This window comes from Hipposideros armiger, unplaced genomic scaffold (assembly GCF_001890085.2).
Source record: "Hipposideros armiger isolate ML-2016 unplaced genomic scaffold, ASM189008v1 scaffold_39, whole genome shotgun sequence".
NCBI classification, from domain to species: Eukaryota; Metazoa; Chordata; class Mammalia; order Chiroptera; family Hipposideridae; genus Hipposideros; species Hipposideros armiger.
Genome location: NW_017731389.1, coordinates 4,774,885 through 4,800,011, shown reverse-complemented (window position 1 = coordinate 4,800,011; position 25,127 = coordinate 4,774,885). Strand labels below are relative to the sequence as shown.

At 35.8% G+C, this 25,127-nt stretch overlaps 1 protein-coding gene across 1 annotated transcript in view; it reads left to right on the top strand.

Moving 5' to 3' along the window:
- The first annotated feature begins 574 nt into the window (after positions 1 to 574).
- PHYHIPL (phytanoyl-CoA 2-hydroxylase interacting protein like) overlaps positions 575 to 25,127 on the top strand; it is a 51,032-nt gene continuing 26,479 nt past the window's right edge. The window contains exon 1 of the mRNA XM_019638411.1: positions 575 to 941. Within this exon, the coding sequence (XP_019493956.1) occupies positions 836 to 941 (106 nt within the window). The 5' untranslated portion in view covers positions 575 to 835. The remainder of the gene's footprint in view (positions 942 to 25,127) is intronic.

Genomic DNA, 25,127 nt, shown 5'->3' with positions numbered 1-25,127 from the left:
GAGGGAGGGGTGGAGGCGGGCTGAAAGGAGGGAAAGAGGGAAGGATAGTTCTTTCCCTAAACCCTGCCCCTCCTCAATTAATCCACTCATTTCTCACACTGGCGCAGCTGTTTCGGAGGGAATGTCAGGCTGAGCAAGCAGGGTACGGGTGTCGAGCAGCCAGGGCCCCTGTGGGGTCGAAAGTAGCCCGCTGGTTCCAAAACCCCGATACAAAGAGTATGGACCCTTATTTTACCAATCCTGATAAACAAGCAACCTGCTCACTCTCACCTACCCGTGCAGACGCCGCAGTGCCAACCTGGGCTCCGACTGACACTGTGAAGAGGGAAAGAACGCCAAGCCGCCCCCACCAGGAGAGAGGGCCAGGCGGGCGCGTGGCAACCCCGGTCGCCTGCCATCCAACGCCTCACGCGCGGGGTTGCGGGGGCCATGGCGCGAGGGCACCCGGGGACGCGTGCGCGCGGAAAGGCGGGGGAGAGGGAGCGCCGCGCGCCAGCAGGTGGGCGCGTCCTTCCGCGCGCGTGCGCGCGCCGCGATTTCTCCCTCACGTTCCCCGCGCGTCGCGTCCCCTCCCCGCCGGGAGCGCGCACCTCCCGCCCTCGCGCGGGGTCTCTCTCGGTCTCTCGGAGCCGCACATTCCCCGGAGCTTCTGCCAGGGTCGTCGCCTCCGCCGCGGCTCTCGCCCGGCGGCTCAGCCTCAGCGCCTCAGCGCCGCGCCTCTGACCAACTCCCCTTCCTCCGCCACTCCCTGTCCCTTTCCCGCCCTTCTCTCCCACCCGGTCCACCGAGAGAGCCTGGATACGAAGCAAGCGGGCTTGAGAAGGGGGTTAGAAAAATGGAGGTGCCGCGCCTGGATCATGCCCTCAACAGCCCCACCAGCCCCTGTGAAGAGGTGATCAAAAATCTCAGCCTGGAGGCCATTCAGCTTTGCGACCGGGACGGTAAGAGCGGCCGGGACCATAAGGAGAGGGGGGCCGAGCCCGCGCCCAGGCGCCGCGGCGGACCTGGCTCCGCGAACCCTGCCCGTCCAGGCGGCAAGGTCTTTTGTTGTCCCCTCTGTGCAAATAAAAGCAGGTGGGTGTTCCCTTCAGCCCACCCGCCTTCCCCTCAGACCCCAGAAACAAAAGGACCCCGGGGCTAGCGCGTTGGCACGGAAAGTCGCCATCGTGCCCGGCCGTGGCGCCCCTCGCCGGCCTTGCCCGTCTGGCCCCGGCCGAGGAGCTGCCCCAAGCGAGGGCGCCGTTCCTGCCCGCGGCTACTGCCCGGGACGAGACGCTTCTGATCTTTGCCGCAGTCCGGATTTCCTAGGTCTCCCGGCACCGAAGGGGAAATGCCCTCTGCATGTTTCTAGTACCCCCCACCCCCCATCACACCCCTCACCCCCCATATACGAACACACTAGTTAGCATTCTCAGCTGAGAAACTTATCAGTTCCTTTTTAAAACCTCCCATCTTCAGAACCCTTCGCTCCCCCCCCCCCCTTTAGAATTCTTTTTTATCCTCTCAAAATGGGATTGGGACAACGGTTTTTTTTTTTTTTTTCCGTGAAGGGGCAAGAAAAGGAGTGCGTTTCAGCACCAAGGACAGCCACAAAGCTTCGTGGTTTGGGGTTGTTATTCGAGAAACGGTCAAAAATCTATAAAGAAAGTGGCCTGACATATATGCTGTGATTCAGAATATGTGGCGAATATTCACCAATGTGTCTTGATATTGTATGGCTTATTCTATTATTATTAAAGTTGGCAGTCTCCTAAAGAAGGAAACTGAACATCGGTCTGAGCGTTAAAGAGATAACCTAGTACTATGATAACCTAGTTCTAGTGCTTCTGTGTTAGTTGGAGTAGTTGGAGAGTCAGTGCTGTTTCAGTAATGTGGAATAAAACTTCATTTGTAAAAAAGTCATCTGATTAGTAATTGGCCAAATAATTGTGAAATTGTATATACGACAAAGGAAAAGCAACTTATATTTTCAAGATGACCCTGAACTCTTTTGGCTGTAAATAAAATTAATGTTTAACTGTATATAGAGATTATGACTTTAAAGTATTTTTTTAGGAAAGGTTATACTAAGGAATACTAATATGCTCACAATAAGGTTGTAAAATTTATCACTATGCAATCCAGATAGAGAGCAAGAGGTCTTGTTTCCAAAATCATTTACATGGTAATAACTTGGTTAGGCGTTGCTATGCAGTACAGTTTAGGTCAACTGAACACTGAATTTCTGTTTATTAATAAATTTAGAACACCAGAATAATTGCTCTTTGAAGATAAAGTCATTTTAAATAATTTCTGAAACAGGTGTAGTATGGATAAATAAATACTTTTGCAAAAGCTGCTTATATTTATTTTATCCTTAGACTGTTTTGGTCACCATAGTAATAGGTGCACATGTTTATGGCATCCCAAAAAATCATTATTTGGGTATTCCATAAATAACTTTGTGTTATTATACTACAAATTATTTTTAATATACCACATAAGTCATTTGGCTTTAACTTATTTGTGAAATGACTTTTTATACTCTTACCATTGTGAATATTCTGATTTTCCCAAATTGACTTAACAGAAAACCAAGATTCTAATAAAAGTAGATTTCATTTTTATTTACTTCAATGATATTTCAAAAGCTTATTACTGTAGTTATTAGAAATAGACAATTCATGGTTGTTCCTTAGAACCCAGTAATCTTATTACTTAAAATTGCCTTCACCACGTTTTGAAGATATTAGTAGTAATAATATTAAAAATATTACTTTTTTTGAACTTTACAGAGTTAATAGTGTAGAGTGCAAAAATTAATGCTGCATTTACTGTGGTTTCTTCTAGAGTGGTAGCTGTTTTATTGTGGTAATATTTTTTAGTTGTTTTAGTTCACATTATGAAACCTGCGAAAGAGTAAATTATGTAATATTTAATTGGGGGGATGCTGGCACTAATAAAATCTATGAAAATTACTACTTTTTTGCAGACTTTTAATTGATTAAATACAGATTAATTAAATAGGGTTTCATTTTATAAAATAGCTCATACCAACAAGTAAAAAGAGACAGGTCTTCTATTAAAAGATGTGAAAAATTTGGAAATAGTTTATGTAGAGAGGTTGTTCAATGCTTATTTTTTTATTTTGTGACTCTACATGTCAGTTTCAAAAATGTTAAGTTGACATCATAATTTAGAGGAGATAATATAGTTGTTTTTACAGTACAGTTTTAAAATGTTGCATTAAATTTTTCGACCAGATCTTATTTATCCTAATTTTATATTGAGAAATTTTCAGCTACGTAGATGCTATTTGCTCCCTTCACGTCTTTCCTTTTACTTCCTCCCAGGTCTCATTTTACTTCTATAAATGTGTAACAGAAAGATTAGGATGTGGCAGAGATATTTTATGTGCCTAAGTACATAATAAGTGCTATATTTTCATAATTTTATGATGACAGAAATATATTTGTCTTGTTTGCCCTTTACTTTCCTCACTTTATTTTACTGTACTGTTAATCTGAAAATAGAACAAAATGAGAGCAACATGAATTCCTTGGAAGTGGAATAAAGTAGAGAAGTAGAAAATGTAATATGATTGTTCCTTTTACTCTCTCCACTTGTAAATGTTTTAAATTTTATAATGTTATGCTTATTCCATCAACTAAGAGCTATAGTTGTTGGTAAAAATAACTATGCCTTTCTGTGTTTCCTTGGCTCCCCTCTTTCATGTTTTTTTCTGTCAGTTGCCTGTATTCACAATTTATGTTACTTTTCTTTATAGTTTCTCAAAGTATTTAATAGTCTGTGAAGAATATGGAATAGCGTCCAAGTGGTCATATAATTGAGCTTTTTAATTAGGCAAGAGGGTTCTTATGCACACACATTATCTCATGTGTGCTTTTATCCTAGGCTTGTGTGCTTTGGTTGCTACTACATGGTCCTGCTTGGATGTGACTTTAGTTCAAAATGATGATTCTGGATAGACTTCTATTAGGAAACCTCTGTAGATGTGCTATAGACCTAGTAGTTTGTATAAACTTCGTTGCAAGTAGAAGAGTATTTCTATTCCCTATCTCTGTGCTGAAGTATCCTCAGTTTGCATATATAATGTACTTTAATTGTGTCTTTTCAAAAAAATTGAAAGAACATTAATGTCTCATATGCAAGCATCAATAATATGGGAAACCATTTCCACTTAGTTTCTTTACATAGATACTGCAAACCCTAATTTACTCTTGATGAGACAAAACAGCCCTGACCTCCCACATAGAATTGTACATTACTTTTCATCTTTTTTTATCATGCATATGTATATAGAAGCTTTCTTTTCTTGTTGAAAAGGAAAGCTCTATGGAGGTGCCAAAAACATGTATATAAGTGGACACTGGTCAACGTTGCTCAAACAGTAGTTCACCATAATCAGAAGTGCCTGGACGCTGATGGTAACCACTTCGAGCACCTCTTGTAGCTGCAGAAGTCAAACGTGACTTGTACTCATCTTTTGTTATAGGTATATATTGAGTATTACAATTTTAGTAATAGTTTTTTTTACTTTCTTAAAATATGTACACATTTTTTGGCACCCTCTGTATGCCTTGCTTTACATGCAGCCAAGCTCCCTGCATTCTTACTGTAATAGTAAGGAAGAAAATACAAAATTAATTTGTTGTATAGACTTAAATCCATCCCCAAGGTTTCCAAGCTTTAACAAGTATTGTTTCCATGAGCAAGGCATTTTATGACTGCCTCAATATGATTTATGGAATTTATGATGCTAGTCAGCAACGAAACACGTTTTAAAGAAATTGCACAGAAGCTGACAGATTACCTACCCTCTCTTTGTCTCGAACAATAGTTGTGTGGAGGAAAAGAGAGGTTTTCTCCTGTGTACATAGTTAAAAAGATAAATTTCTTTGAATTTGGACATTAACCTATCTATTTAAATTACAAATCAGTTGGGACTTCCTTCTTTATGCTTATTGACATGTGAATTAAACAAATTTTAACTTTGGAAGCATAAAGTAACATGTGAATGCTTAGTAGCACCATGCTGTATTAGCTCATCCTTAATGACATTTTCTGAAGCAGACATCTAGGAGGAGTACCCATAACTGCTACTTTAATAGTACAGGAATGTAAGGTAGTCATTACTCAGTTTCACTGACATGAATATAGCGTAGTGGTAATGCCATTTTAGAATCAGAAAGACCTCTGACATAATATTGATTCCTGATAGAAATGTTTGTTACCTTGCGCAAATTAGTTAACCTATGTTCAGCCTCAAGCTTTCTCATGTAAAATGGGTATAATAATATTAATTCTGTAGTATTGTTAAATTAATTAAGTGAAATATTACTTAAATAGCATTTTGCACAAATCTTAACATAAAATAGAGAATAAGAATTCTTATAAATAGAATATCATTCTCTACATACATTCTTGAATTGAACTGCTTTTGATTTATTTTTTTTTGGCAATGTTTAGATCTTTATTTTTTTGTTTCAATTGTGTTTTATTTACCTAGTAAATCCTTCTTATGTCACTTCAACTTGAGTAGTCAATGGAAACTATAAATTCTGAATTTTTAAAGGACAATAAGTTTTATAATCACAGTTATAGTACTCCATCCTTTGCTTACACGTACATTTTTCTATCCTATCAGTAATATCCTTGTCAGCCTTAATCCTACAAACTGTTTTCAGCTTCTATTTAAAACCCACTGTTTGTTGTGTTTCATGTACCTTGTGACTTTGATACAAGCTTTGGGTAGGTATTTGCATCAGAGCAAATACCTGTTCTTGATTTACATTTTTTTTCTAAGGATAGATTTGTACTACCATATGTGACCTTTGGATTCATTTCTTTGACCCAGATATGATTATAGAGATACTGTAGAATTTTATTAGTGATTATGAAACAAAATAAAAATAAAATAAAAACTAAAAGAAACAAACATAAAGTTTGAAAGCCATCAGATTAAACCAATTCATATTCTTGGTAGGGGTTCTAATTCATTCCCTGTGAAGAACAGGAAATTATCAGAGTAAAAGTCACATCAAAGAATATGTGACCAGACTCCCTCCAGTGGTAGAATGACTGATGTGTCATAAGCAGAATGGCAAACTTGCTTTGTTGCCTAGGTGAGCCATAGAACACTGTCTAAACGAATTTGCAAGTCACATGGTTTATTACTGCTGATATTTCCCCCTCCTTTAGGCCCAATCTTGATTTTCCCTTTAACTTACGTGAGTATAGTTTTCTGATTACTTTTATATTTTATTCTGGGCTTCAGTAATAACAGCAGCTGCCACAATTACTGCAGAATGCGTAATCCTTCTAATTTCTGGTTTTCCTTCTCTGCCCTTACAGATGCATAATTTAAGTTTTGCTTTATAGCATTTGCTTCTTTCTTGGATTTGTTTTCCATTTCTGTTAAATTTCTCAATAAGAATCTTTTTATTGCTTATTAATTATTTAAATTCAGTTTTTACTACCCTAAACATTTGCCTCACTCTTTAACTGTTTAAAATATTTTATTATACTAGACAGCAGTTAAACTGTCTTGTTGATCTGTCTAGATTTTATACACATAGCTTTGAAAGTAAAATTAGTATTTGGGGAAGACCACTAGCAGAAAAGAGTTGAAGAATCATGACAGGAAAAAAGGCTAAGCAGGATCAGCATGTTCTCTATATGGAAGGATAGTGAGGGGTAATGGTATAAAAATAAAAACAAATAGTTACTAAGAATTTGTGATTTTGATGGGGATTGCATTAATCTGTATATTGCTTTGGGTAATATGGCCATTTTAACTATGCTGATTCTTCCAATCTGTGAACATGGAATGTCTTTCCATTTCTTTGTGACTTTCCATTTCTTTGATGTTTAAAAATGTCTTATAGTTTCAGTGTATAGGTCGTTCACATCCTTGGTTAAGTTTATTCCTAGGAATTGTATTCTTTTTGTTGCAATTATAAAAGGAATTGGGTTTTTTTTTTAATTTCTTTTTCTGAGGTTTCATTGTTAGTATATAGGAATGCAATGGACTTTTTGTACATTGATTTTGTAGCTGGCAACTTTACTGTATTCATTTATTGTTTCTAATAGTTTTGTGGTGGAGTCTTTAGGATTTTCTATATATAGCATCATGTCATCTGCAAAAAGTGACAATTTAACTTCTTCATTCCCTATATGGATGCCTTTCATTTCTTTGGAGAGGCTGTGGAGAAAAAGGAACCCTCATACACTGTTGGTGGAATTGCAGATTGGTGCAGCCGCTATGGAAGGCAGTGCAGATTAAAAATAGAATTACCTTATAACCCAGAAATCCCTCTCTTGGATATCTACCCAAAAAATCTGAAAACATTTATGCATCAAGATATATGTGCACTGATGTTCATTGCAGCTTTATTTACGGTGGCCAAGACATGGGAACAACCAAAGTGTCCTTCAATAGATGACTGGATAAAGAAGTTGTGATATATATATATATATATATATATATATATATATATATATATACACACACACACACAATGGAATACTATTCTGCCATAAGAAAAGATGAAATAGTGCCATTTGTGACAACATTGGTGGATCTTGAGATTATAATAATAAGTGAAATAAGTCAGACAGAAAAAGTAGAGAACCATATGATTTCCCTGACGTGCTATATAAAACTGAAAACAACAAAAGAACAAGAAAAACAAATGAAGAAACAAAACTCATAGACACAGATAATAGTTTAGTGGCTACCAGAGGGTAAGGGGGAAGGAGAGTGGTAGATGAGGGTAAAGGAGATAAAATATATGGTGATGAAAAGAGAACTGACTCTGGGTGCTGAACACATAATGTGATCTATAGATGATGTATTACAGAATTGTACACCTAAAATCTATGTAACTTTGCTAAGAATTGTCACCCCAAAAAACTTTAAAAAAAATTGTGATTGAATTTTCAAGCAAAATGGAAAGGATCAGGAGTAACTTTTAGAATTTAGTTCTGGGAAATCAGAAGAATCATTGTCTGGAAAGAAAAAAGGAGAAAGGAAATAATATTTAGACCCTATGATGACAGTTTTTTACATCTCAAATTTACATCTCAAAGTCTGAATGGATATCCAAATGTGTCCTAAGCCCTTTTACAAGAGCACTTCCCTCTCTCACAGAAATCATATTCCCAGAACCATAGTGTCTACTGCCTTCTCATTGTTTCAGAGTGGATCCCCATCAGAGAACCCAGTTACATACTCTTATTTTACAAATTGAAGGCAGGACCCTTCACCAGCAAAATGGTTAATGACTCGCTTTATTGCAGTTCTCACTTTACTGTGGTGGTCTGGAACCAAACCTACAATCATCTCTGAGGTGTATGCCTGTACCTGCATGCTATGTCCAGTTAGTTGCAAGCAAGACTCAAGTGCCTGTGCTTGGTCTCTCAGCTCAAATTCAGTAGAAAGGGCTTACTATGAGTTTTGCGTGCTTCTCTAATCCTATTTGTGATAAAGTTTTTCTAAGTTTGAGATAGAGTTATACTCTTTCCATTATAGGTAATGAAATAATTACCTATAAAACTAGAAATGGATCCCTAGTTAAAATGAGAAATGTTAAACAATAAAATGAGATATGCCTGTACATAATGTGTCTGTAAATTTTTCCTTGATCATATGCTTGTTGACTTGAGTTAAAAACACAAACAAACATGAAACATGAACAGAGCCCTAACCTTTTTATACATTGTGCTATATTTTTTGCTCCAAGATAGCAGGAAAAGTTTTGTTTTGATGTCTACCCAAAATCACATAATGCAGCACAGTATAATGTATGCTGTTTGTATTATGGTTTTAAAAATAGTTTAGAAATAATTAAAAAGGAATTTAAATGATAATGTTTGCCGAACCCTTTAATGAACTTTGTATTAAAAATTTAAGTCATTGCTCAGAAACAATTTAAACCATTGGTTCTCAAAATTTATTACCTGCAGGGCTTGTTAAAAGATTGCTGGGCTCCACGCCCAGAGTTTCTGACCTGTTAGATCTGAGGTGGAGCCGAAGAATTTGAATTTTCTAGCAAATTTCCAGGTGATGCCGATGTTGGTGATTCATTTGGAGAACCACTGCTCTGGTTCCTTACCAAAGAAGTTCTTAGGTAAGGAAGAGATATTACATATTTGGTTTTAATAAATGGTATTCTGGCATCCATTTGAGAAATGAACTGGAATATTGAGCTCAGGAGTTTAACCACTAATAAGGTAATTATAGATACTAGGATTGTTAAAACAAGATAGATAAAAATATGGGGGTGGAATTGAACATTTCTGATGAAAAAAAATCTGTTGACTTTGTGATTGAACTGGAATTGTGAGATACCGAAAAGGAGTTGTTGATGACTGATAAATTTGCTAGCTTAGGAGACTGAATACATTTTGACACTAGTAAATAAAGTAGTAATTGCTGGTTGGAGGGAATGTGAAGGAGTAGTGTTGATAACAAACTATTACTGAAGTGTTTTCAGGACAAGTTAGCTTTCACGTGTCTGTGGAATACCTTAATGAAAATGTCCAGATGAGTGTCAGAAATATCTCTCTGTGTCTCACAGGGAGAGAGTTTGAGGATAAAGATGAATATTTGTTAGTCCTCCTCAGGCTGTTTTTCCATTGCTCCTATTTTTCCTTTATCAAGTGTTCCCTTCCTTTATCTTGTAGTCAGTCTTCTTTCAGACCCATGTCAAATTGCTGAACTGCTCATTAAAGTGGGTAAATTCAAATGCTGGTGTCTTTTTGTGAGGTATGTAAAAGTATTTGAAAATTAATTACTTTTGATATAATAATTTGGCTTGGGTGTGGTTATTTGGGGAAAGTTAACATGGAAGAACTACAATTGACCTAAGCTCTGAACTTGATAGATTTATCTGTCTTATTTTGACAGGAAAGAAAATTAAGTATATGATTTTCTGTGTTTACTGTGGAAAAACACTGGTTTAATTTTTCCCTCCTTGGCAGCATAGTCTGCGGTACATAAAATAAATGAACTGTTGGAACTCAAGTTAGCAGAAAAATAATGACACTGTAGTGTAAAGAAAAACTAATCTTCACCAAAGCTATTTCTAGGGCCTACATACTGAACATATATTTCCAAGATTTTCTTTTGCCTGTGAACCTACTAATTTTGATGTTCACTAGGGTATCTATTGGATGCTAGTCTAAATAATACATAGTCTTTTTACACTTTTTTTTTTTTGCAGATTCATTCTGTAAGCTTAGATACACTTTATTTTTTAATTTTTTTATAAGATTTTTATTGGGGAGTTGCGGTTATAAGATTTTTATTGGGGAATTGCGGGGAGGGGAACAGACAAGTTGCTGTCGTTTTGTTCTTCAGTCTAGTTGTGGAGGACGTTGCTTCACTGGCCCAAGTTGGCACCATCATTGCGCTCTTCCCAGGCGAGGCAGATCAGTCGCTGGCCTCTGGACGGCCGCTCATGGTGGCTGCTGGCTGCTCATGCTGGCTGCTGGCTACACACGGTAGCCCATGGCAACCCACTGCAGCAGGGGCTACCGCCTATGCCTTAGCCGGCGACTCATGGCAGCCCAGCTCCAGGTTGACTGTTGTTCAGCATCTTAGCTGTGGAGGGCAGTGTCACTGGCCCTCATATGTGGGATCCGAACCGGGGCCCTCTGGCGTCCCAAGCCAGCTCTTAACCAACGCGCCACTTGGCCGGCCCAATAAACTTTATTTTAATACTTGCAGTTTTGTAAAACTTTTTCAAGCTAGCTAAGTCTGAGTATTTGAGCCTATTTTTGTGTAATTTCTTCTGATGCAGTTCAGTATATCCAATATTAATTTCCCTGGAACTTCATATAGCTTTTTTTGTTGTAATTTTTAGTGATTTTGTTTTTTTTAAAGGATAGCCTAATGACTAAAAAGCAGTGAGTGGTTCTGGAATTTGCTGTTTACACTACTTGTTTTGCTAAAATCTTTACTCATTGCAATTCTAAAAATAAAATTTACAGTAATAAACTCAAGATTAAAAGAGTGATAAATGTGCCATATGCAATCTAGCCACCGCTACAGAATTTTATTCTGTACCATGTATTGTAGAAGTATACCTACACCTATATAAATATTTCTAAGAGCTTCACAAATATCACTAAAAACTTCTTATGGATCAACACTTGAACTTTTTCTTCACTGCCCTCATAATAATTTGAAGAATTTTTCCCCAGTTTTTTTGCCTGTGATATTAATTCATTACAATTTTAATTGTATGACATTCAAAGACCATTTAGCTTCATTATCATGTACTAATAGTTTAATGAAACTCTTAAATACATTTCTCTGGATACATGCATGATGCTATTTATTTATTTGTCATAAATAATGTGTGTATTTACTTATTTTCATTGCATTTTAAAATGTAGATGTGCTGTCCTTTAAGAAAATCTGAAATTTCAAATCTAAACTTACAAAACACATTAATCAGGGAATAATTATTTTCCCTTCAATAGTGTCTTTGTTGTTTCTCTAATGAACTTAATTGTTTCCCTAAGAATTTGACAAGCAAAATGGCTGTGAAATGTAATACCAACTAAATTGTCTTTTAAACAACGGTTTCTTAAATTATTTCTGAAATTTTTATGAAAGGAAGTATTTACTAGTTATTAGAAATTCAAAGATTTAACATTTTTAGCTTCTATTTGTAGGCCATGTCAAAGGTAGCTAAATTATAATTGTGCTGCCTATTAAATTTCAAAAGCACTGCTGAATTTGTGTCATTTACCTTTGAGTTTGCAAAGCTTATTACCCAACATTCCTTTTTTTTTTTTTTAATTTGAGCACATAGAACTCTTGTGAAGGGTCAAAAATATTGTTCTGAAGTAAAAAATGACTCTTAAGAAAGCTAAGTGTGATGAAGTAAAAAAACAGAAAGGAGAAAAAGGTTTTTACCCAGAATAGGTTTTGTTAAATTAAAAAGCAGTTTTGCAAATTTTTGAATAGACTAATGTGATTATACTAACAATATATAGTTTCGTTATTTCGGTAGCAGAATTTACTTCACTTTTAAAATGACTTTTATTCCCTTGTATTATATCACTAAGGGTCTGTGAATGGCTTACTTCCACTTTCCTGTTGTAGTCTACTGCTTTTTATGGGGAAATTATGTACTTTGTTTTTATGTTGTAGGGACATTCAAATGTATTTTGTAAATGCCATGGGTATATTTTGTATGAACCCATAAACACATAAGATAATCAGTTGGACCATGGAAGAAATAGAACTTCTGTTAATATTTATTTTGTCTTATCTAAAATAAGAAAAAATAGGGCCAGCCGAGTGGCTCAGTTGATTAAGAGTGCTCAAGAGTGCGAGCTCTGAGCAACAGGGTCACCGGTGTGATTTCCTCATGGGCCAGTGAGCTGCACCCGACCTGAGCTGCCACTGAACTGCCAACAGGTGGCAGGATGGCTCAGTGGATAGAGCATGTGCTCTTAAGAAGGCTGCCAGTTCCACTCCTGAATGGGATGGTGGCTACGCCCACCTGCAACTAATTGAACACAGCACCTTGAGCTACTAAGTAGCGTGACTTGGAGCTGACCTTGCTCTGCTCTTCACAACTAAAATTGAAGGACAACTTGGCTGTTCCCCTTCCCCAATTCCCCAACACTGTTCCCTTACCCCAATTTCCCAACACTGTTCCCCTCCCCCAATTCCCCAATAAAAATCTAAAAAAATAAAAAATAAAATAAGAAAAAATAAGTTTCATTAATCTTATCTATATAGATTAATACTTGATATATCTAACTGCCATGTATACTGTATGCACATGAAGTACCTTTAAATAAGTAGTGTATGAAATTGAGAAATGAAAAATATTACTGTTTAGTAAGGCACCTACTGATGTACTTTTCTCCATCCTGATTTACCCTTCCTTGTGTGATATCTTTTCTAACTGCGCCGTTAAAACCAAGTATCTAAGTTAATTGAACTTAGAGCTGGTCATTTGAGATGCTATTTTATAAAATGTTAAACCAAGATTATCAAAATAAGAATGTATATTCATATACTTATGTTAGTAAGTAAAAATAAATTATTTTAAATTATGTATTTTAGCATTTTAAATTTCTATTTTGTCTATAATCTGTAATGTTCATAATATTTATTTAGTACAGTACAGTAGTACATGTATATAATTTATAAAGAAATGACTATAAGTACACTCTCAACATTTTTTTATCTAGGGGTACAAGAGAAAAAGTTTTAAGAAGTTTTATTATATTCACTCATTTTTTTACACATCTTGCTTTATATAGCAAGGTATATCTATAATGAATAAATCCACTCAACATTGAAAGGTGGCTATTATGATAACATTACATAGTTATATACCCCTCTTCATCAAAAACTTAAATGTATTTTTTTGAGGTATAATTGACATAACATTATATTAGTTTCAGTTATAGATTATAATGATTTGATATTTGTGTATATTGCAAAATGATCACCACAAGTCCAGTTAACATCCATCATCATACATAGTTACAATTTTTTTTCTTGCGATGAGAACTTTCAAGAGTCTCTCTCCTAGCTATGTTCAAACATGTAATATTGAATTAACTATAGTCTCCATGCTTTATATTACATCCCCATGACTTACTCATTTTTTAACTGAAATTTGTACCTTTTGAGCCTTTTCACTCATTCTGTTTACCCTACACCCACTGCCTCATGTAACCATCAGTTTGTTCTCTATATCCATGATATTGGCAAGAGGACTGTTTGTTTTAGATTTCACATATAAGTGAGATCATATAGTTGTTGTTTTTTTCTGTCTGACTTATTTCATTTAGTATAAGGCCCTCCAGGTCTATCCATGTTGACTTTCTTCACTGGTATGCTTAGATTCCTTTCTCTTTACCTTTTATATAATGACTATAGTTTTTTGCTTTGTAGCTACCATCAGTTTTACATATAACAACTTGAATTTACAATAGTGTGTTCTAAGTTGAATACAACTTAAGTTTGAGTGCTTTATTAACCTTTATATTTTTACTCTCACCTTTTATGTTTTTGATGTCACATTTTACATCTATCTTGTGTATTCCTTAAGTAATTATCATAATTTTAGTTATTTTTACTACTTCTGTCTTTTAACCTTCATCCTAGCTTTATAGGTGATTAATTCACGACCTTTACTATATATTTATTACCTTTACCAGTGAGATTTATACTTTCATATGTTTGCTTATCACTAATTAGTACCTTTTTATTTCAGCTTAAAGTTTCTTTAATTTTTTTTTAAGCCAGTTAATTGGTGATAAAAAAAAAATCCTTCAGCTATTATTCACTTGTGGTATTAATTTCAAAGTCCTGGATTAGTGCAAATTTAATTTGGTTCCATTCTCATGTCAGCTGGGGGAACTCAAGGACCAGATTCTCACTTTACATAGATTTCTTTCTTATTTGAGTGTATATCTTCTGTATGATTTTTTTTATTGGCTTTTATCTGAGATATTTTTTCTTGACATACTAAGTATTGCCATCCTTGTTAGGCAGTGCCATCTTCAGAATGCTTTAGTCATATATTCATGTTTTCATATTCTTCATTCATGCATCTCTCATTCACTCAACAAATATTTATTAGGGATAGGCACTCAGACAGGGTCAGTAGAAAGAGTCTCATGAAGTTGCAAAAAACAAAAAAAAAAACAAAAATATGAAGTCTGTCTCTAAGTTAGACAGGAAGAAGATGTCCCAATTCCCTGTGGACACTTTATTCACATTGTCCTGATGCCGCAGCTCTCTTTTGCCCATGTGACATTCTAGGTGGATAGCTTTCATTAATGTGAGATTGTTCAAGTGTTGGCCATGGGACCAAAAGGGAACTAGTTGATCCATCTATTTTCCACAGAATTTTCTCTAATTATAACATTGCGCTCTTCTCACCAACCATGAGGTTTCTCAATTGCTCACATTATTAATTTGTTTTAATTCTATTCTTTAAAGTCCTTAATATAATTACCTATTTTTCAGTTTACATGGAACTGGAGAACATATTTGTGAATGTTCTTATCATGTATTTATCTTCTTATCCCCTGCTGAAAGAATGGTATGATATCCTAATTACCAGTATACTAGAGAACTGCAGTTGTGTGTGTGTGTGTGTGTGTTTTAATTTTATTAGGGGAGGGGAACAGTGCTGGGGAATTGGGGAAGAGGAACAGACAAGTTGCTGTCTTTTTGTTCTTCAGTCTAGTTGTGGAGGACGTCGTTTCACTGGCCCTTGTTGGTATTATCATTGCACTCTTCCCGGGTGAGGCAGTTGCTCGCATTGGACAGCGGCTCATGGCAGTTCAGCCTGCTGCTAGCCAGCCTTGTTGCCTACGCCGTTGCTGGCGACTCCTGGCAGCCCAGTTCCAGGTCAAGCTGCTGTTCACCATCTTAGCTGAAGAGGGCACAGCATCACCGGTTCTCATGTGGGATCTGAACCGGGGCCCTGCTGCTCAGAGCTGGCATCCCAAGCCAACTCCTAACCAATGTGCCACTCGGCCGGCCCGAGAATTGCAGAGTTTTGAGTAACCTGTGTCCATAATCCTACTTCAGCTAATATTTTCTCTTTTTTTTTTTTAAAGGAAGCAGTCACACTTAAAGCTTGAATTCTGGAGTGAGTGAAAACAAGGGTTTGAATTATTATTGACTCATAGGCTTTGTCCTGATAATTTTTCTGGATTTCACAACTTGAGGTCTTTAATGCCACATTTAAATTTAGTCCTTCTCCAATCACTAGTAACAATGCATATTTTAGAACAGACACTGTAAGGAACTCAGGGTCAGGAATGTATGACCTTAGCATCAACTCATTCTTGGCATTACTTTTTCTTAGTACGTTGATTCTAGTAATTAAGCTCTTGCTTTGACCTCTTTCATCATACCCCTTTTTATACCTATAGCAGCTGAATCCTTGTGTTTTCATCTACAAGTGAATCTGTGCCTTGTTTTCTTGAACATTATCCTAGTTTATTTTAGCCTAAGATGCTATTTTTGAATCCTGGGATTTTGCTTTCCATGATTCCTTAAAGGTAGAAATAATTCTACAACTTTCTGTTAGGCCTCCCTGTTTCCACAGTGTGATCACCTGTATTCCTTCCTGCTGCCTCCTATTAGATTACTTCCTCTTACTCTGTGTCATGCTTTGCCCACTGAATGGGGCTTTGGCTGTTTGTAGAATGCCAAATTTCTCTGCTAGTCTGTCTGGATTAGCTCCCACTTCCTGCTGTTTAGAATTTCCCAGATTGGCATCTCTACTTTAAATGTCTGTCAATCCCTGTGTCTCTGAATACTGACTATCAGCAGTATTACTCATCCTTAATCTAACTCGGTCTCTGTTTTTACATTAGTTACCAAAAATTCTGTGTAAAGATGGGCTAATTCTGGAAACCCCGTGGACCAACCAAGCCTGATGAATACAACTCCATATTGTGTTTTGGTTTAGAAACATTCAGCATTTTGAGTCAAACTTGTATACTGCATAAAGGAGACAGAAAAATTTAAAGGCTTCTAAGTAACTAAGAGCTACTCTGGGTTTGTTTTTTGTGTACTTTTTTAGTAATTTTTGGAGAACTAAAACCAAAGAGACAAGAAAGGATAAAAAAACCTGTTCATGGTGAGTTATTAGATTTTAAGTGGCTAGTCATAGGTGTGGTTTACCTCCTATAGTAGTCATGATTTATGACTTCTCAAAATTTTGGAAAGCATGATGTGATTCATTAACATAGTAGTTAACATTCCAAATAAGATGGGCTTCTGTAGAAAAATAACACAGCAAGAGTCTTTTCCTCAATGAACCATAGGCTAACACAGCAGACATTTTACTTAAAGAATACAGCATAGCTAAACATACCTTACTTAAGAATATCACAAATAGCTCTATTGTTTAGCTAATTAAGTATAAATTTAGCTGCCTTACAGCACAGCATCTGAATAAACCAAAGTACTTTAAGTCAACTGATTTCATTTATAGTTTGTCTTTAATAAGAGCTGATTCCTTTCTTAAAGTAAAACTTTTATTTCTGATTTCATGTTTTCCTTTTTCAAAGAAGGGGCTTATATAGTTATTTCCATAATTTGGTAATACCAAACTGCGATTGAGGTGTATCCCTAAGTAGCTATGGGCCCTATAATCTATGGGCCTTCATATAATAAATTAGAATCATCCCAATGTAGCACTTAAGGTTATAGGATAGACAACCTGTATGTATTACAAATGGTGCAGTAATTCTCTAAATGCTGATTTTATCTGCTTAGCAAGTTATGCATTATACATAATAAATTAATGATAAATTATAAATTCAGTTAGTGATTCTATTTGATTTCATTAGAAACCATATTTGTTGTCTGTGTCATTTTTAATGGACAGTTGGTAATCATATTCACATGTCAACTCCTACTATAAATTTTATAAATTAATTGGCAAGCATACTTATGTACATAGTGCCAGCGTATAGCTTTTGGTCAATAATTTGTAGAAGACTATTCAGAATGTGTAGTAAGTCCTTAAATCTTATTTGGATGAAAGGGGTTTGTAAAATAAGTAAATATATACATTCATTCATTCATGTTCTCCTGTGCAATTTCTTCAGTGCTGCCGGAGTGATCAAGATCCTTCTAACATAGAAATTTGATCATGTTATTTACTACTCAAAATTATTTAGTGGTTGCTTATTGTCTATATTATTAAATATTGACTCTCTAACATTAAAAAATCCAACTCTGTGATTTGACCCTTGTCTCCTAATCCAGCCTATTTCCTACCATTTCTCTTATCTTTTTCTAACCAAATCCTTCTGCTCGTTTGCTTGTTTTGCCTTTAACATACCATGCTGTCTTTTAAAGTTTTAGAATATTTTTAGAAAAATAATATTTAAAAGAGATAGCTTTAAATGTTAGGATAGCCAACTGTAGGTATAGTTACCCACTGAAATTAAAAATATAAAAATTAGTTGATGTGAGCTAATGGTTAGTGATTCATATTAGGAATCAGTTACTAGAGATGATAGTGAAAATTCTGGTAATTACAATTATGGACATGAGTTTCAGCTGCAGAATTTAGAGCAGAAACCCAAAGACTAATTTTAGGAATGTTCACCATTGAATCATGGAAGAAAAATCACACGGTATAAGTTAGGGTTCTTGGCTGCAAACAGCCAAGACTGCTTGATTAAAAAACAAGTAAAGAATATGTTGGAAAAATTTCAAGTGGCTGTTAAAGCTAGAAGATTGTTAAAGCTAGAAGATCTTCTTGGGTAGAAAACAAAGGATGTAAACAGCTAAGATTCTGCCACTGGAATACTAGTCTACTTCAGGTACTGCCTGCCACTAGTGCCATTGCCAGTACATACTCTTGGCTGTTGACACTGACCCCTTCTGCCACTGGAAACTCCTGCCATGATATGAGTCTGGGCTCTTAATAAATGGTGATATTTCTAATCTATGAGGAATAAGATGGATTCTTCAATAAATGGTGTTGGGACTAGATAGCCAACTGGATAAAAAAAAAGTGAAAATGGATTTCTATTTTGTACCATAAATTCCATACAGATAAAAGTTTTAACATTTAGAGAATGAAACCATAAAAGCACAAGTAGAAAACATGAACGAATATTTAAAAATATATACTCTTGGAATGCAGGAGATGCTCAGGGCTGACACAAACCAAGAAATCATAACAAGAAATATTAATAAAATGTACTACAGTAAAAAATGTAAGAACAAAAAAGAAAAATCCCTAAAATTTAAAATGAATCAAATCGAACCTCAAAGTGTATCCAATTGATGGCATAATCACAGAGAGGAAGTATCCCAAGTGACTTGAAAACATAGTAATTAGACTATACATCTCTAGTGACACATACCCTACTGAAAAAACTTTATAAACTATGTATAGAAATCATATTGTTGGTAGTAATGTTAGTATTCTGAGACTGTTATGTGTGGGTTGTGGGATTTTAAAAAATGAGTTAAATAAGTAATATTCTAATTTTATCACTCTGGTCCCCTTGAGAACCAGGCATGGGGGAAAGGGAATATGAATATAAGATGTAGGGATTAAATTAAAACCAGACAGTACTGAATTTAAATTAGAATTATCCATAGAACTCATGATGACTTTTCTCTTTAAAAATAAAACAAATAATCCCTAGCTCTGTCAAATGAAAAGGCTTGCAAACAAAGATCAACTCAATAGGAATGAACATCCTTAGTGCCCAGAACATGGTCTTGTAATGCCATTTTCCATGAAAAACAACCAGGGATCCTTAGAGAAATGGGATTCCAGATCTGGAAAAGGCAGATAATGAGACTGTGTATATAGAATATTCTGGAAAGAGATACAGAAAAACTGAAAATGTTTCTGGGGAGAGGAATTGAGTGGCTGGGTAACATGGTAGGTAGTATACTTTTTAATGATATACTTATTTCCATTTTTTAAAAATTTTCTTTTTTTGTTTTTATTTCTTTCCTTTTTTGAATATTGTGTATTCTTTGTTTTCAGAATGATAAACTCAGTAAAAAAAATTATTTTGAGAGATAAACTTTTGCTTATTGTTATAGTCTGCATGAAAAACAGTATTACTTGGAGATTGGGTTGGCAGGATTTACCCATATATTATAATATGATAGCAAAATGTTGTAGTGTCATAGGTGTGTTTTAAAGTATGGTTATTAGGGCCGGCCAAGTGGCGCCATGGTTAAGAACTGGCTTGGGATGCCAGAGGGCCCCGGTTCGGATCCCATATGAGGGCCAGTGACACTGCCCTCCACAGCTAAGATGCTGAACAAAACAGCTCAACCTGGAGCTGGGCTGCCAGGAGTCGCCAGCGACGGCGTAGGCTGTAGCCCCTGTGGCAGTGGGTTGCCATGGGCTACAGTATGTAGACAGCAGCCAGCGTGAGTGGACAGCAGCCGCAGTGAGCAGCCGTCCAGAAGCCGGCGACTGATGTGCCTCACCCGGGAAGAGCGCAATGATGGTGCCAACTTGGGCCAGTGAAGCAACGTCCTCCACAACTAGATTGAAGAACAAAAACCGACAGCAGCTTGTCTGTTCCCCTTGCCCCAATTCCCCAATAAAAATCTTTAAAAAAAAAAAAAGCTTGTTAAATGAAAGAATGATTTAAAAAAATAAATAAATAAAAAATAAAGTATAGTTATTAACTTCTTCATTGAACCTATAAAAGTGAACATTGCCTTCTACTTGGTTACCACCTGAGTAGTACAAGAAAAAATTGGATAATTTATCATGAAGCTTTGGGAATCAAATGATTAATAATTAAAATTTTCCATGCCAACTCATCAGATGGTATTTTATAACTTAAAAATACTGTACTTCTGAATTTAAGGAATATATTGGTTCTTTTACTTAAGAATTCATATATTCAGTAAATATTTACTTTTTTGGACACTATTGAAATGTTGGTGACAAGATGGATATGATCCCTGTATTCATAGATCTTGTGGTCTAGTGGGGAAAACAGATTAAAATATAAAAAAACTACTAGAAATTATGTAAGTGCTATGAAGAAAATAAGCGTATGGAGAATATTAGTAGTAAGTAGTGAGACAAACTTATTTAAATTTAAATTAATTAAAATTACATAAAAATTAAAATTTAGTTCTTTGTCACACCAGCCACATTTCAAGTGTTCAATAGTTACATGTGACTAGTGGCCTATACTAAACAGTACATATGAAAACATTTACAGCATTGCAGAAAGTTCTATTGGACAGCACTGGTATAGACCCTGAGAAACAGTAACTATTAGGTTATGCAAAGCTCTGTAGAATAGGAAGGAGTAGTTAATGAGATGGGAGAAAAATTAAGAGCATGTTTTAAGAAGCAGCAAATAATCATCTGTGTTAAATGTTGCTGAGAGATAAAGTTGGGGGAGAACTGAAAATTATCCATTGGATTTGCTACCATGGATTTTATTGGTGACATGATGAGGAATTTTGTATGGTAGAGGCAGATACTAGATTTGACTGGGTAAAAAGTGAATAGGAGGTGAAGCAATGGAGATAGCATATTTTGCAGGTATTCAGAGACATTTGTTTATGAAGAGAAGCAAAGAATTGTATTACTATCTGAAAGGGTATATATGAGCACTTTAAAATTTGATATACTATGTATGTATATAGTATATATGCATATATATGTATGTCTACCAGATTGTAATTTATGCTCCTTGAAAGCATGAACTCTAGTGTCTCATTAATTCATCTTTGAGTCCTTTTACACTTACGCATTCAACAAATGACTGTTGAACATGTCAGTTAGCCTTCTAACTGTATTTGAGAAGAGTTTATTTTTTCATTAATGTTTATTTTGCTGTTATTGGAGTGAGATTCTAATTCTCAAAATTTACAGTTACCTATGGAAAACTGCTTTTGCCTTTTTATAACCTCAAAGTGACAAGTGACATATACTTGCTTATCTTTTACAAAAATACATTATCTCCAATATTTACTCTGCAACCAAGACAGTTTTTTAGTTTTCAAGTATAAAGGGAATTTGAAGTGATGGGGAGAAATGTTCTATTTTTATTTAGGAAAATAAATTGTTGTGCTGATCAATTTTATAATAATGCTCTGAACACAAATAGTTTCAGTTTTAAAAGAAAACACTTTATGATGCAGTAGCTTCTCTAGTGTTTGCAAGTGTACTTGCTGGTGAAAACTGTAACAAAATTAAATAAGTTGTCAACAATTATTAGGTGTGTTTTGAAATTCCAATTTTGAATTTCTAGTGCAGAGAAAAATGTATACCTTTTTTCCTAATTTTTCTCTACACAATACAGTTGTGGTATTTGTATTTCAAAGAAATGTTTGCTCATAAAATGTTTTAACTGTTTATGCATACTGATATCTGTGATGTTACTGTCAATGTATTTTGCATTTTTAAATTATTTTGCATGAAGTTGTGCATCACAATGAAGGGGCAGATGTGGAGAAAATATCTATCTAAAATATGGTACATGATAAATTACCATATTTCTCCATGTGTAAGACGCACCTTAATTTGGGGGCCCGAAATTTGAAAAAAAAATAAATGTATTGCATAACTTCTTTTTCATCAGCAATTCTTATTGCCTCATGCTGAGCCATCTTTGTGGACACAGGAATTCCAGTTGCCTTTTGCTCTTCAATCCATATCTTCAATTCCCTCTCTAAATCTGGCCATTTTGCTGACTTGTCTCTCATGGCCTTCTGCTGTGGCATTTTCTGTAGGGTTTCTTCTTCCCGTAGCCAGTCTCGGATTGTTTTCTCAGTTGGAGGAGGACCAAACTTATGTTCAGCAACACGATTTCCATTCACTTTTGCAAACTGGATCACTTTTAACTTGAATTCAGCACTGTACGAAAATCTTTTCTGAGCCATTTCTGGGCAGAATGTGGCAAAATGTAACCTACTGTAATATCCCAGTAACAAGTGCTAAACAGTGAATGCAAAGACAACAAGCGCGAAAAAGTGGGAAATGCAAGTAAAAAAATCTACAGCCACTGTATAAGGTGCACCCATTTTTTAGACCCCAAACTCTTTGAAAAAGAGTGCGTCTTATACATGGGAGATATGGTATATATCATGTCATTATTCAATTTTAAAAATAAAATTTAAATAACTTTAATGTATTTATGATGACTCGTAACCGAAATGTAAGGAAGATAAATGTATATCACTTCCTAGTAAATAGATGTAATAGCATTCAATCATTCATTCTTACCTTCCTTTGAGAAACAGTTCTTTTTAAGGATGCAGACCAGAAAACACAGAAAGATTCAGGTATTGTGTCAGTGTAAACCTTTCTGACCTTGGATTTAAGATTAAATATTCTTTTCCCTAATTGTTAGCTTCTAGTTGACCACTGAAAGAATAATTTTCTAATATTAGTATAAATTTCATTGAAATCAGACTCAAAGATGCCACTGCTAGTTCTTTGAATCACCTGGTCTCCAAGCTAAGGATTTTTGCTTAACTACCTGTCTTTGTTTTAGAACATGTTGGGCCTGCATATATATATATATATATATATATATATATATATATATATATATATATATATATATATATATTTTATTATAGGCAGGGATGGATCCAAATTTTGTGGTCTAAAGTTTATACATTTTGGAGTGTCGTATTTGAGAAAAAAACAACACAAAATTTAGGGTACAAAATCAAATACTAGAAACAAGTACAAGTGGAGGGCACTTGAAGCTTAAGGTTAGTTTCCTAAACTTAATTTCCTAAGTAATTTCCCCTTTCCTGATGTATTAAGCATCATTCTCTACATTTTCAGTGTTAATCACTTGAATACATGTAATTTAAGTAATCTCCCCAAGACAGAGAACCACAAGTGGCAAAGATATCAAAGTCGTGTCTGATTCCAAAGCCAATGCAATACAGACACAGGATAGAATAGAAGAATCTGTGGATTATACAGCACTGGCTGACAAAGTGCCCTAAGAATTCTGAGAGAAGCTATCTGTAGACCCTGTAGTCATCAGGATAGGCTTTCGGAGATGTAACTTGAGATCAACTTTGAAGAATACATTTTTTGAGGAACCTCTGCACTGTTTTCCATAATGGTTGTACCAATTTACATTCCCATCAACAGTGAATAAGGATTCCCTTTTCTCTATACCCTCACCAATAGTTACCTTTTTTCTTTTTGATAATAGCCATCTTAACAGGTGTAAAATGATATCTCATTGTGGTTTTGAATTGCATTTCCCTGATGATTTATAATATTGAGCAACTTTTTCATATACTTGTTTACCTGTTGGCCATTTGTATGTCTTGGAAAAATGTCTTTCAGATCCTTTGCCCTTTTTTTCTTTTTTCTGGCACCAGTTTAGGACTTTTATTTAATTTGTCCCAAAGTTGCTGAAGCAAAATCGTGATAAAACGTTCTGCTTTCCTTTACAAACAACCAATGCAAAAAAAAAAAAAATTGTGGGAAAAAAGTGGGGTTTTTTTTTTGTACATGGGAAGAAACAATATAAAGTCAAAACTTACAGATAAGGGTTAGCTCTGTCACTCATTTCTTTAAAAAGTTTATATGACTACCCAGTGAAAACTAACAGGGTTATCTCCCTTGAAATGGTATCTATACGGATTTTCAAGTAGACCATAAGACTGTACAATGTCTTGGAATGTCCTTAGAAGGCTCTGTCATTCATCGGGTAACAGTAAAAACCCCAGAGTCCTTTCTTTCAAATGGAAGAGGGAAAGACGGGATAGAAGAAACTATTCAAACTTCATCTTCTTTCCTTGTGGCTTGTGGTCTCCTCCTCCTCCACTACCTCCTCGGAAGCCTCCTCGCCCTTGGAAGCCTCCCTGGCCTCTGCCACCAAATCCACCTCGGCCTCCGTGGCCACCACTTGGGCCTCCAAAGCCACCTCTGCCTCTGCCGCGACCTCCAAAGCCACCTTCACCCTTAGGCTTCCTTTGCCCATTTTTAATGAAATTTTTTTTCTATTGAGCTGTAAGAGTTCCTTATACATTTTGAATATGAATCCTTTATCAGATATATTGTTTACAAATATTTTCTTCCAATCTATAGGTTGTCTTTTTATTTTGTTGATGGTTTCCTTTGCTGTGCAGAACTTTTTTATTTGGATATAGTCCCACTTGTTTATTTTTTATTTTCTTGCCTTTGCTTTTGGTGTCAGATCCTAAAAATCTTTGCCAAGACCCATGTCTAGGAGCTTTTTCGCTGTGTTTTCTTCTAGAAGTTTTATGATATCAAGTCTAATGTTTAAGTCTTTAATCCATTTTGAGTTGATTTTTGTGTACTCATATAGTGTAAGGTAAGGGTCCAACTTTATTCTTTTGTCTGTGGATATCCAGTTTTCCCATCACCATTTATTGAAGAGACTATCATTTCTGCATTGTGTATACTTCATGACCTTGTGGAAAGTTAGTTGACTGTATATGCTTAGGTTTATTTCTGGGCTCTCTATTCTGTTTCATTGGTGTATGTGTCTGTTTTTATGCTAGCACCATACTGTTTTGGGGTTTTTTTTTAATTGGGGAATTGGGGGATGGGAACAGCGCTGGGGAATTGGGGGAAGGGGAACAGACAAGTTGCTGTCGTTTT